Raw genomic sequence first — 12,697 nt, 5'->3', positions numbered from 1 at the left:
ACCTCACCTCCCATATCACTGACGCTCAGTAGATGGCTACCAGTGATGTTCTGGGTGGTTTTAACCACCTGCTGCTGAGCCTTCCTGTCCTGGGATGTGCCTGAACCACACCAGTTTGTGATGTTTCCAGTCAGGATGCTTTCTATTGCTCCTCTGTAAAAGTTTTTCACAGATATTGCAACATGATTCACAGTTAGTGGGAATGATCACTTTTGCATCACAATTTTTATTTTCACTGAAAAAACTATTGAAATCATAATGATATGTTGAGGTCTGTACCGAACATCTGGAGAACAAGATTTGCAGGCCAGGGTATTGGATATTGTAGTGCGGTTTTGATAATGTTTGGATTAACTCTGCAGCTTCAGACTAAGCCATGCTGTGGAAATGCTTACTAGTTCAGGTCAACAGATCTGGTTTATCACTTGCACACACACACACACACGTGAACCTAAGGTATTTCCTTGTGCTCCTTTACAGCGTCATCATGCTTCGCAGTAGGGGTGTTATTTATGTTAATAATAATCTGATGTTAATTTAAGTGTGAATATTTGACCACTGATGTGAGGCCTTGTGGATCATCTGATTGACTTTTATGGTAACAGACTCCCTCCACCCCCCTACAATCGTATTGTGAGGGTAATTTAATTGCCAAATTTTATAGCATTTTTTCCCCAAATGTTCTATATTGATGAATTCGTTTGGCCACAACAGTGGAAATCTGACTGCAGCACAGAAGATGAGGCAGACGTCTTTGTACTTGCGTGAGTCCATCTCACATTTAAAACCGTGAAGTTTTAACCTTTCTAAATTCAACAGCATACAATAGCAGGCTCAAGTCTCATAAATGCGTGGCCCCTCACAAACAAAACCAGACAGGGTTGTCGTCATCCAGCTGCAGCAGATTTTCAGTCCATTGAACTATCTTGTGTTGCAGCTTGTTATGATGCTTTTTAACGGATAGATCGGCCCTTAATCTGATCTGACTGTGTGGGTTATTCTACTGTGCATTCAGATCACGTCATCAATGGAGGTCCATTGAGGACCCTCTCACATCACCCCCGTCTCCTCTTCTGTGTTATGTGTCAGCCTGTCATGTCTCCTTTACAGGTTGGCGGTTAGGCTTGTTACACAGTCTCATACGGGTCTGTAGCTCTTCACCCAAGAATAGTTCACAGGCTGGATTACAAATGCCGCCAGCCATTTGCCAATTACACGCAGCTCGTACAGTGGGATATGCCAATTAACCATCCAGCGTGTAGCAATGATTGAGAACATTCAGGACATGGAGAGCGCGCTGAGCACCCACTTTATCTCTGCCTCTCTATTTCTGTCTCTCACTGAAACATATGTCCTGTCTGCTCCTCCTCTCCTCTTCTCAAAACTAAAAACATGAGGAATTTAAAATAGTTATCAAGCCTCCAGTGATTCAGGTTTGACATTTACAAGTAAAGCTTTCTGTTTCCTGTCCTATCAGGAAATATTGGAGGCTGTGTGGGCAGGTTTGGTGTTTTGGGGACCATAACTCTCTTGATACTGCCTGTCTGTAGCAGCAGAGACAAGGTGTGAATCGTCAGTGCATCTTACATTTTAAGAAATCAACTGAGGATGTGAGGAGTTACTTGAGACTGTTTTGGCTTGCGGCATTTTGACATTTGCTGTTATCATTGCAAATTAACAGCAGAGAGCTCATTGTGAAAGGAAGACAGAAGGTAAACATCTGATCGAGTGAGCTTCCTGTAGTCTGTGCAACAAGCATGAACTGCTTTTTTTGCACGTGCCCCAATCATAACAAGCTGTGCATGTGCACACATTGTATCTTAATATGTAACTTATAAACTTATCAACTTTAAGGGAATGCAATTCATCCTTTTCACCTAAACCAGTGGACCGTAGGATGATACAGACTCATGATTTTTGTCACTTGAGACAATAATAAAGTTTGCAGCCAACCCACATACTGTATCTTTGTTGGCTTTTTCGCCAGAGTTTGAAGCATCATTAAGGCACAGAGGTATCACTGCCTCATGACTAACCAAGTCTTATACTTACCAAATGCCTCAGCAATACCATAATTAAATACTTTCTATTTCTGCTGTGTTATATACATCTATGGCTTCCCCACATCCTTCCTCTGACCTGTTATTGAGTTTCGACACAGAGTGAACATTTTGTAAATAGCATAGTGCATTTTTTTCTATACAATGCCTCTGAAAAGCTCTTTATAGGATTTTTACATCTAAAGATGGCTGCAAGGTCAAACATACAGAAGATCCCACTCAGATTTTAATTTGCCTCTGTGTTAAATGATGTTAAAACAATGCTAATGTCAAGAGACTTCAGTGTTCAGAGCGGTTGGCCTTGATGCACTTTAAGTGTTTTTAATTATAAATATGAATACACAAGTTAAGCATACATTTTCCTTGTTTGCCAGAAAAAAGTAATCTATTTGTTAAGCATTTAATGAGTAAGGTTTACAGCATATTGATTATGCAAATACAGGGAGGTTATTTGCATTTTTTATGAACATTAAAAAGGAGTGAGTCAGTAATCTGCTGCAAAGTGCTGCTCACCCAAATGTTAGACCAAAAACTGCTGCAGGAGCCTACTGAGGGAAAGATTTTGTACTATTTGATGCTTTATACCTGTACATTTTGACAATTATAGGTGCAATATGTAAGAATTAGTGTCTTAACGAATTCAGATAATGACGTTTAGACGTTATAATGTCAAAACTTTTGTTTCTTCATATTCTGTTGATAATTTTACTTCACTTTTTGAATGTTTTGGACTAAAATCCTTACATATTATGTGCTGAAATGATTCCCCCACCCTCACCAAAAGACCAGAACATTTAAATATCAAAATGTGCAACTTCCATGTCCCAGTTCAACATGGAAATCCTTCTCTTCCTTTTCTCCACAGTGAAGTACATGCGCGAGGCCACACCGTACGTCAAAAAGGGCTCCCCTGTGTCAGAGATCGGCTGGGAAACCCCCCCTCCTGAGTCGCCCCGCCTTGGCTGCTCCTCCATCACCTCCTTGTCTGACCCTCCGAGCCCTCCTCCCCAGCCGTCCCTGTCCCTGCAGGGTGACAGGAGGTGCATACCACTGAAGATGTGTTATGTAACCCGAGCGATGACCACACCAGACCCTGAGAACAGGTAGGTGACACACACCCACACACACACACATCATAAAAACACCTGCAGCCTCATTGTTGGGCCGAAGGCAGTTCTCTGGATAGGTCGCCATCATTTTCAGTCTCTCTTAAATATTATCTGTCTGCTCCTTTTGTGGTTAGTCACAGACTTACTGTATGACTTGTTCATTGAATAAAGGGTCACTTTACCAATTTTACACATTAAAGTGTGTTTACAGGTCCTGGGAAATACCACTGTATATGTGAAAAGAGTAGTATTATCTATCAATAGTAGGAACAAATGGTCATGGGGCTGAGCGCTACATAGGCTACAGGCTTGGGGAGCTCCTATTGAGGTGGTCTAATAGGTTGTTGGTTTTGGTATTTTTGGGGCATTTAAGGACAGTAGGAAAAATATAGAATAACATAAAACATGATGGTAACGTATAGAAGATTTTGATAATGTTAGCATGGTAGACTAATAAGCTTCCACTTTTCAACTGGTGTTTAAACTAAACAGCATGATGGGATGCTCCCAAATGTTAAAATGCTGTAAAGAGATAGACAGCTTGCATAGCCAGCACCACTGTATGTGGCCTGAATTCTCATTTGCATTTATCTATGTACATAGGTTAAAGGGCTATGACATGCTTCAATCAGTGCACCACAGAAGTCGACAGCATTTCTTCCAAGTCTCAAATATCAAGCAACAACTGCAGATGGAAATGCTCCTCCAGAGGCTCGAAATCCAAAAACAGTTTGCAAAAATATGTCCAAAAACCATTTCATCCTCTTAAAAATGCAAAATTATTCACACCGACTACATTATCATTGTTTCTCATAATATCACACACACAAAAATGACAATTTCAGTTCGACTTCAAGTTCATGGAAAAAGATGCATTGGAAATATGTAGCAGTAAGAAAAGCATGTCATATGAGTTTAGTGGCGAACTCAAGCCGACTGCCTGAACTAGTCCACAGGCTTTGCTCTGAAGTTGAACTTTAAGGCAACTGAATGATGGTTACCTTAATTAACCAGAGGTTAACCAATTCTGCTCTGATCCTCAACTCAAGTGTCACAGAGAGAAAATGTGACTTATGTCTGCAGCCTTTTCCTGCCATCCTGAAGAGATTACCCAATCGTATTTTTGCAGACCTTTTAAAAACCATTTTCCGTTTTTTTCTTAAAGACAGACGTTTGAAGTTGCGCACAGATAAAACTCAGTCAGCGGGGGGTCTTCTGTTAGGAGTTGTTGTCAAGTTAATTGGTTGGTAATATGACAATGGCCCAATCAAACAGCATGGGGGCAGAAAGCGATTTACTGTTTCCACTTTTTTTTGGCGCCACAGAGAACATGCGCTTTTCTGTCCCTCGGTTTCTCTCTAACCGTGTTGTTTCCCTTCCCACTTTTCTTTTTTTGTCGTCACTCTCTCCTGTGTGGTGTTTTTCACTCTTTCTTATTTGTTTGTGTTTTTTCTGCCCCTTTCATCTTTGCTGTCCTCTCCCTTTATTTTCTTTCATGATCTCTCTCTCTCTCTGTTCCCGGCTTTATTGTTGTCTGCCTCTCTATTTTTGAATCAGTTCTCTCCTTCTCTTTCCATCCTCTTTATATTATTGTCTCTCTCTTGATTTATTCCTTTTTTTTTCTCCCAGTACGTAGCTCCCAGTTTCTCTCTATCGTTCTGTCCTTCCATCGGTGTGTGTGTGTCCTCTGCATATGTATGATTTTTAGAAGTGTGAGGAGATAGTTGAACCTCACTAAACTTCAAAGCTTCAGACGATGGAGGCAACATCAAAGTTAAGTGGTAGCAGTGAGCAGTGACTTCAAAGTTCCTCTGTCTGTACAGACGTTGTTAGTCTGCTCAGCGCCGGAACCGTAAAAATGAACACTATCACACACAAACAATCGCCACAACAAACTACTACAACTCGTGAAAAAAACAAAGAAAAATAAGAATATCATCTGTGGACAGAACAGATGGTTCTGTGGTGGCTGGCTGTCCTCTGTGATAAAAACTTTTATTTCACACAAAATTAAAACAAAGATGAAAAAAAAGTGCATTATTCTTGATGGAGAGAAATGTCACTTTTGCTTCCTGGGAATGTGTCTAGTTGTTGATAGATTGTGTCCATGAGCCGCTCTCTGTGCTTTGCCTGTGGGGCAGGTGTCAGGTTTGAGAACTGAAGACAGTTAAAATGCTGACCTGCTCTCACTGCTGTATGTGCTGTGGATTGTTTTTGAGAAAGCATTGTTTTGCCTCGTTAGTTTTAGCCCATTTACCCCCTGTTTATTCTTTTCTCTGTCAATCGTGTACTTTATTCCTCTATACGACTCCAGGTTATTTAATACAAAGTAACTGACAGGTATACGCAACATGTTAGTTCCATATCAGATGAAATAATGACGCTAATATATTTTAGGAAATAAGCTTATTTGCGTTCGTGCTGAGAACTAGAAAAGAAAAGCGAAAACGCTCTCATGTCTTTATGTTAAGTGTGGAGCTAGAGCTTGGAGGCGATTAGCCTAGCTTAGCATAAAGACTAGATGCAAGGGGAAACGGCTAGCCTGGCACTGTTGTTTCATCTGTACAACATTACTGGTGTTTTTCTGTAATCACAGGCGTCCAAAAAGGCTAAAAAGTGATGCCTACTCTGGGCATGTGCTTTATGCTAACATTAGCCACATTAGCCACAGAGACTCTTTTATTGGGCTCAGGGGGCCGTGTGCTTTGTGGTACTGAGGTTGCAAGCTGCTAAAGAGCAGGGTCAGTGGCTGTGTAGTGGGAGCACAGCACATCGTTGTCATCGCTTATCATACCCAACTACCTCATGTCTCACTCACATGCGAGAAAAAACCCAATATTATCAACAACAAACATGGCTGTTGTTAATACTCACTGCTGTTATCAAGTACGTTTGTAGTGGGAAATTCCTGTGCCAACAACAATTTGTGGTTTTAAAGGGAGTTACATGCTGAACGTATTTTAAATATTTCTGTGTGGTGTCATCGCTGGTTGCCTGACAGCCTCACTTGGTGGAATTCCAACCACCTGTTTTAAGACGCATTTTCAAATTGGGCATAAAAAAAAAATCCTGAGAATTTGAAAAGATCTTGGAGTATCTCCAAAAAGGTTTTTGCGCTTGGCTGAAGTGGAAACATTGATAAAATCCAAATGCGACAAGAGCAGTAGAATACAGATTTAGAGAATAAGATGATAATGTTCTGCACTCATATGATGGTTTTCTGATTGAAGTATTGGCGCCACCCACTGCTTATCTCAACGAACCAACTAGTAACCACACGTACTGCTGAAGTGAATGGAAACAAGCATTCATTTGCATTTTCTTTGCTGATTTCCTTTAAATTCAGTTAAAATTTGCAGTACATTTATATGAAAACTTGGCTATTGTGATAGTCATTTTTACTCTTCTGTTTGTGCTTAGACAAAACAAATAAGATTGTTTATGTCAGTTGCTGAACTTTAGCTGCTTGTAGTTGTACTTCTTATTATGTACCTTTGAACAGAACCAAGTCTGCAGTTTCCCCTCTTCCACCTCTTCCAATCTTTATGCTAAGCTAAGTTAATTGCTCCCAGCTCTCCACACTCGGCACTCAGGTCACATCCCCTGCACCAGTATACCATTTCGTCAGATTGAACTATGCTTATCCTCCTAATAATGACTTCTTCTCACCATCGTCAAATACATCTTGATTTGAAAAATATTGGAAACAGCTCGTGGAAGATGGTATGATGTTAAACATGTAGACATTTGTATAGGTTCAAGACTTTTGTAGATATAATTGAAGACGTGATTGAATGTAATGCTTTACTGGATACAAATCTAAGTGTCAAACAGTTTGACATGTTTTTACTGAGAATGTAAATATGTGTTTAACAGGTTTTCCCCTGAATTTCATCATCAATGTCAAAATGGCCAAAGACTGACTGGTGAAACTTTCAGTTGCGCTTTGATGAATCTTGGTTTAAGTATTACATATTTTAAGAGCATTGTAGGGTTGAACATTCACTTTATTGGCTATAACTTTGACTTTATTGGTCAGCAAGAGATCGGTGTCAACATCTCATGTAGTGACACTGTGAGTTTTTGTTTTACACAGATAAGTTTTTTTGCAGTGTGATAGCGTTGAAGGCCACACAGATAAGAATTTACCTTGACCAGCATGTTTTTTATGAAGTTCTTTCCTCATCCTCACAGCCAGGACAAATTCCCCTTTGACTCACCAGTAAATATCAAGTAAATGTTTGAATGGGAGGACACCCAAGCTGAAATGTGGTCTGATATACCTAATCCATGAAAGTCACATTTATAGTGGAACGTTGGAAACTTCTCATCATCAGAGTGTTCTGTGATAATGTGATCAGTTAAAGACTTAACCTGCTCTCCGTTTTTCTCATTTTGGGTCCAGAGCTGAATTGGTTTAAGAGGCTTTATGTTAAGTGACAGAAAAACTGGCTTATCTTTTTTTTTTTTTTACGGGACTCAGTGCAATGTTGCATCCCACTGAGGGTTTCTCCATTGATTTCAGCAGATGTTTAAAGATGCTTAAACTGTGTGTAAGCCTTAGAGGCCAGATAGAGGGGAATATGAGGAAAGGCGTGGCACATACAGTGAGGAGAAGAGATGATAAATAGACAAGAAAGAGAAGTGAGACGTAGAGTGAGCAGAAGAGAGGACTTGATTTCTCTTTATTTTAACACCGAAGACATTTTCCTCCCCTTACTGTAACGTAAACACCATTTTAGGACGATAAATCTAACTTTCTGTGACATTTAACACAGATTAAATTAAGGAATGATCGGATTACACTCCTATCATTTACAGTGCGTATTAAAAATGATATGAGAAGGTGTGGAGAGATTGGTTAAGAGGAAGTGAGGTTGAGGATAAAGGGAAAAAAGAGGGAGATGAGCAAAGATAATGGAAACGAGAAGAGAGAAATGCAAAGGGACAAGTAGAGAAAAGGAATTAGCACTTAAAATTGATCTATTTTTCTTTGCTCTGTTAATCTTTGTCAGTACGGAGGTAGCATACTTGAAATACCTCTAGTCTGTGAATGTGTGAGACTTGGATAGCCACAGGAAACATGTATTGGTGTATATATGGAGGAGATGACTCCTAGCAGAAGCAGCATGTTTCCTCACAGTGTGAGACACTGCTTCAGTTTAACCTTGAAGGGATGTGAAGACTGTTACTTACTTTACTTACTCACAATGTCTCTCTCTAATTCTGAGCTTTCTCTCACCGAGGTCAGGTACACGTCTGCATACCATAATTTAATAACTCACATACAAAATTACCTTCTAACTGGAATACTGACTCTTACTTTTACTTTTACTGTAGCATGTACTGCACTTATACAAAGGCCCTCTTGACGTTGTCTCCAGCATCATTGATTGAACTGTTTTTTACTGAAAACAGTAATACCCTGTACACCATCATGTGTTCCATAAAGCAGTGACCAACTAACTTGAAAATAAAAACTATTAGGTCTGTGCACTGAAAGAACTCTTCTACTTAAACATGTTTAAATGTCTTTTTGAAAGTTAGAAGCAGAAAGAATTACCCCTAAGGACTTGAAACATTACTTAAGAAATGCTTTGCCGAGACGTAAGACTCGTCTTGGACTTGACCCAAAAAACAGCTCTGATTGAAGCGTGCATGTGCAGCAAAAATCATTCCATGTTGAGTCATCATCTGGATTTAGGCAGAGGCATTGTACAGTACGTGGGCCAAAACAAACGATTAAATTGATTTACTGTGAAACTAAACCTTGTTTTCTTTTTCTCTAAGGTCATCCGTGACACACATTTAATAGCTCAGTTCCATTAGGCTCATATTTTTGTTTTGTTGTATCAAAAACGTCAGTGTTGCAACAGGATTGTCATGTGTTTTTCTGCTTTGAAAAGGATATTTTTCCATTCATGTCTTTCATGAGACTGTTGTGTGTGCATACAAAGCTTGTTAATGAATATTAAGATATTAGAATACTGCGTGAATCACATCTGTATGCTGGAGCAGACCCACCAAGCTTGAATACGTATTTGATATATATATAGTCCTGTATTCCTGTGAGAACAACTAGCTTTTGATCAAGTGAGAGATTGATCTTCATTCAAGCAGGACCAGATAATAATTCGATACCTTCAAGAAGTCCATTGTACGGTCACCCAGTCCATGCTGTCCTCCCATTGATTCCCTATGTTAATAATGACAGATAAGTCTCTCACTAAGTCTGATATAACTCATGGGAGTCAAGTTGCTAAAAGACACACTATCCTTGAAGACCCTCCTCCACCAAACGCACATCTGGCCGTGGAGTCCCCCTCCCCTGTCCCTTTTTCCCCTCTGCTCTCCTAGCCTGTCCTTAATCAACTTGGCTTTTACAGGCAGCAGTTGTATTTTTAACCCAGAGAAACACCTGGAGCTGATGTAGTCGGTCTCCCCCTCCTTCGAGGGTTATGATGGAATAGCAGATTCATCACATTCACCGGGGCTTTTCCAAGTCCCCAGTGTGCGCTGTATGAATAAAGAAAGCTGCAAAGAAAGCATGTTTGCAGAGCTGAAACCACCCTGGTTTTGGAGTAGTTTCTATTTTAAACCACTGGGAGCACCTGGACAGTGGAGTGCTGTTAACAGAAGTGCTCGGCTGTTTCAGAGTTGGTGGCAAACTCAACGGATCAGGAATGCATTTGTGAGTTGAGACTGAATCTATACTCCAAAAATTGCACTGGGTGCTTCCTGCAGCAAATTTTACTGACTGTACTGTTTTCACTATACAACAGCTCCATGTAGACATGCAGTTTAATTTCATATCTCTACCTTTACCTTTACCTTACCTTTAATTTCTATGAATACTGATTGGAAAATGGTGGACTGACCCCATCCTTGTTGTGGGTGAGTTGCTTGAGAAGTTTAAGTATCTTGAGGTCTTGTTCAGGAGTGACAGGAAAATGGAGATGGACAGGCGGTTTGGTGCGACTTTCGACTTACCAGTCCATCTATGCCCTAACCCTCTCCAAAGTATCTCTCCGAAAAACAAGTGGCCCAAATGAGTTTGTCAGCACTGGACTGTTGTGGTGAAGAGGGAGTTAAGTTGAATGGCAAAGCTTTCGATTGGTTATGAGTTATAGGTAGTGACCGAAAGAATGAGATCTCAGATTTAAATGCCCGAAATGAGTAGAGGTAGGGTGAGGAGTTCGGTCATCCGGAGGGAGCTCGGAGTAGAGCCGCTGCTACTTTGTGTTGAAGGTGGTTCGGGATTTTGATTAGGACATCTCCTGGGCTACTTACTATGAATACTGATTGGAAAACAGTGGACTGCCCCCTCCTTGTTAGGGGTGAATTGCTGCCCCAGGTGAAGGAGTTCAAGTATCTCGAGGTCTTGTTCATGAGTGACAGGAGTGTGAGATGGACAGGCAAGCCAGAAGCTTTTGATTGACAGAAAAAAGAGATCTTGGATACAAAAGGCCAAAATGAGTTTCCTCCGGCTGGGCTCTGTCTTAGAGGTAGGGTGAGGAGCTTGGACATCCGGAGGGAGCTCAGAGTAGAGCCGCTGCTACTTGCGCCAGCTGCAGTGGTTCGGGCATCTGATTAGGATCCCTCCCGGGTGCCTCCCATTTGAGGTTCTTCGGGCACATCCAACTAGGAGGAGACCCACGGGTAGACCCAGAACTCACTAGAGGGATAACATATCTTATCTAGCCGGAGAAGACATTGGGATTCCCCCAGGAGGAGCTCGAAAGGTTTGCTAGGGAGACGGACGTCTGGAATACCCTGATTAGGCTGCTGCCCCTCGTGACCCAACCCCAGATAAGTGGTAGAAAATGGATGGATGGACTGATTGGACTAGGGCGGATCACAGACATCACATATATAAATTCCTAAACGAGTATGTGCATGATTCCACTTATATTTTGTGCCTTTTCAATGCTCAGACCTCCTGGGACAGGAGTCTGCTTCAAACATGGCCAACCCTGCATGAGTAAACAATAGTTTACCATGCCTTGTCTGTCCATACATATTTGATTGTGTGCCAAAGTTTATTGTTTACTATCACTCTTTGCATCCTTTATTCCTTCATCAAAAAAGGACAAGTTTACCTTTGACCAGCATGCCTGTTCAAAGTATTTTCACTGCTGGTTTTACTCCAGAGGTGAACACTCACTGTACTGATGCCACAATATGAAGCAACACAGCACTGCTTTTTGTACTATAAAGGCTGTAACGTGTACCTTTTTAAAATTCATATTCACTGAGCACACAATCAAAGAGGCGCTCAGTGAAATGGAAATGCGTCCTACAGATGCATTTCTCTCAAGGTCTGAAATACTCCCGTATGACATAAGGAGATTAGTTATGGAAATTTAGTGGGAGACAGCATTGTGTCATATGGCCCACGGAGGATGCATGCCGGTTTCCTGTTTTGAATTCACTTGAATAAACTCAAATTTCAATGCACTTCAGTTCATTGTTTTTGACCAAGTGCCCGTTCTCAAGTGGGTGCGACAAACAAGCATCTGTTGCAGCTGAAACCTGAATGGATAACATTTGGTTTCCAGAGATTAAATTGAGTCATATTGGCTCTGCCTGATAAAGCTGGCAATATTTTTTCAATATTCAAAATTTATTCATCAAGGGTTGTGAACTTTAAAAGTTTCGGGACCCGTCCAGTGATAACGGAGAGGTTAAAGCTGTTTTAACTTTTCTTATCTCCTCCTCCAGACAACTGGAGCTGCACTCTCCTGACACCAGACACACCGTGGTGCTGCGGTGCCCAGACCAACCATCTGCCCTGTCCTGGTTCTCCGCCATGCACTCTGTCACATCCACACTGGCACAGGTCTGTCTATGATTTTATTGGTTTTATAGGTAATTCCCATCAATGTGACCATTAGAATTAGATATTTAAATGATCACGAGTATGGCCATGATTCAGCTTCTCAGAGCTGCTTTGAATTTAATGCATCCTGAATGATCATCTGCACTAAAAACTGTCACCCCCCCACAGCGGGCGCTGACAGAGGTCATCCAGAACACAGCCAGGACGGGAGTTGCTGGCAGCAAAGAGATACGACACCTGGGATGGCTGGCAGGGAAGGTAGGAGTGTGTGTGTGTGTGTGTGTTTATGTGCATGTGAGAGAGACAGGGAGTGTAAAATGCTTTATAATACCCAAGTGTGTGTGTGTGTGACACCCATGCTTCTAGATTTGTCACATTTTAATGGGGTACCCTCTCTCTTTTTACCAGTTTGTGACTCTGCTGTGTAGGTGTGTACATGCGTGTGTGTGCGCTTGTTCTGTCTTTGTGAGGGTCAGTTTGAGTTTAACGCCTTAAAAGTGTGGAAAATTCTCGTTGCTCCTCTAATCTTTAAAAGGCTATGACTTGGTTTTAGGATCTTTTTTGTGTCCACAGCCATGAAACATATGAAAGATATGCTTGAACATACCTACTTTGTACGAGGTGTCTTCCAATCATGTCTGAAGGCACAAGTGTTTATAGCAGTTCCGAGAAATGGAGGGAGGAACAAC

General features: G+C 41.2%; 1 protein-coding gene across 1 annotated transcript in view; it reads left to right on the top strand.

Annotated features, from left to right (window-relative positions):
* The window catches only part of sntb1 (syntrophin, basic 1), a 44,871-nt gene that overhangs the window by 10,961 nt on the left and 21,213 nt on the right, over positions 1–12,697 (top strand). Inside the window, exons 2-4 of the mRNA XM_084356696.1 lie at positions 2,926–3,163; positions 11,891–12,008; positions 12,177–12,266. Of these exons, the coding sequence (XP_084212822.1) occupies positions 2,926–3,163; positions 11,891–12,008; positions 12,177–12,266 (446 nt within the window). The remainder of the gene's footprint in view (positions 1–2,925; positions 3,164–11,890; positions 12,009–12,176; positions 12,267–12,697) is intronic.

The sequence above is a fragment of the Pagrus pagrus genome (assembly GCF_965226575.1).
Source record: "Pagrus pagrus genome assembly, chromosome: 7".
NCBI classification, from domain to species: domain Eukaryota; kingdom Metazoa; phylum Chordata; class Actinopteri; order Spariformes; family Sparidae; genus Pagrus; species Pagrus pagrus.
Note: the sequence above shows the minus strand (reverse complement) of the source record. Positions and strands in the feature narration are given on the sequence as shown.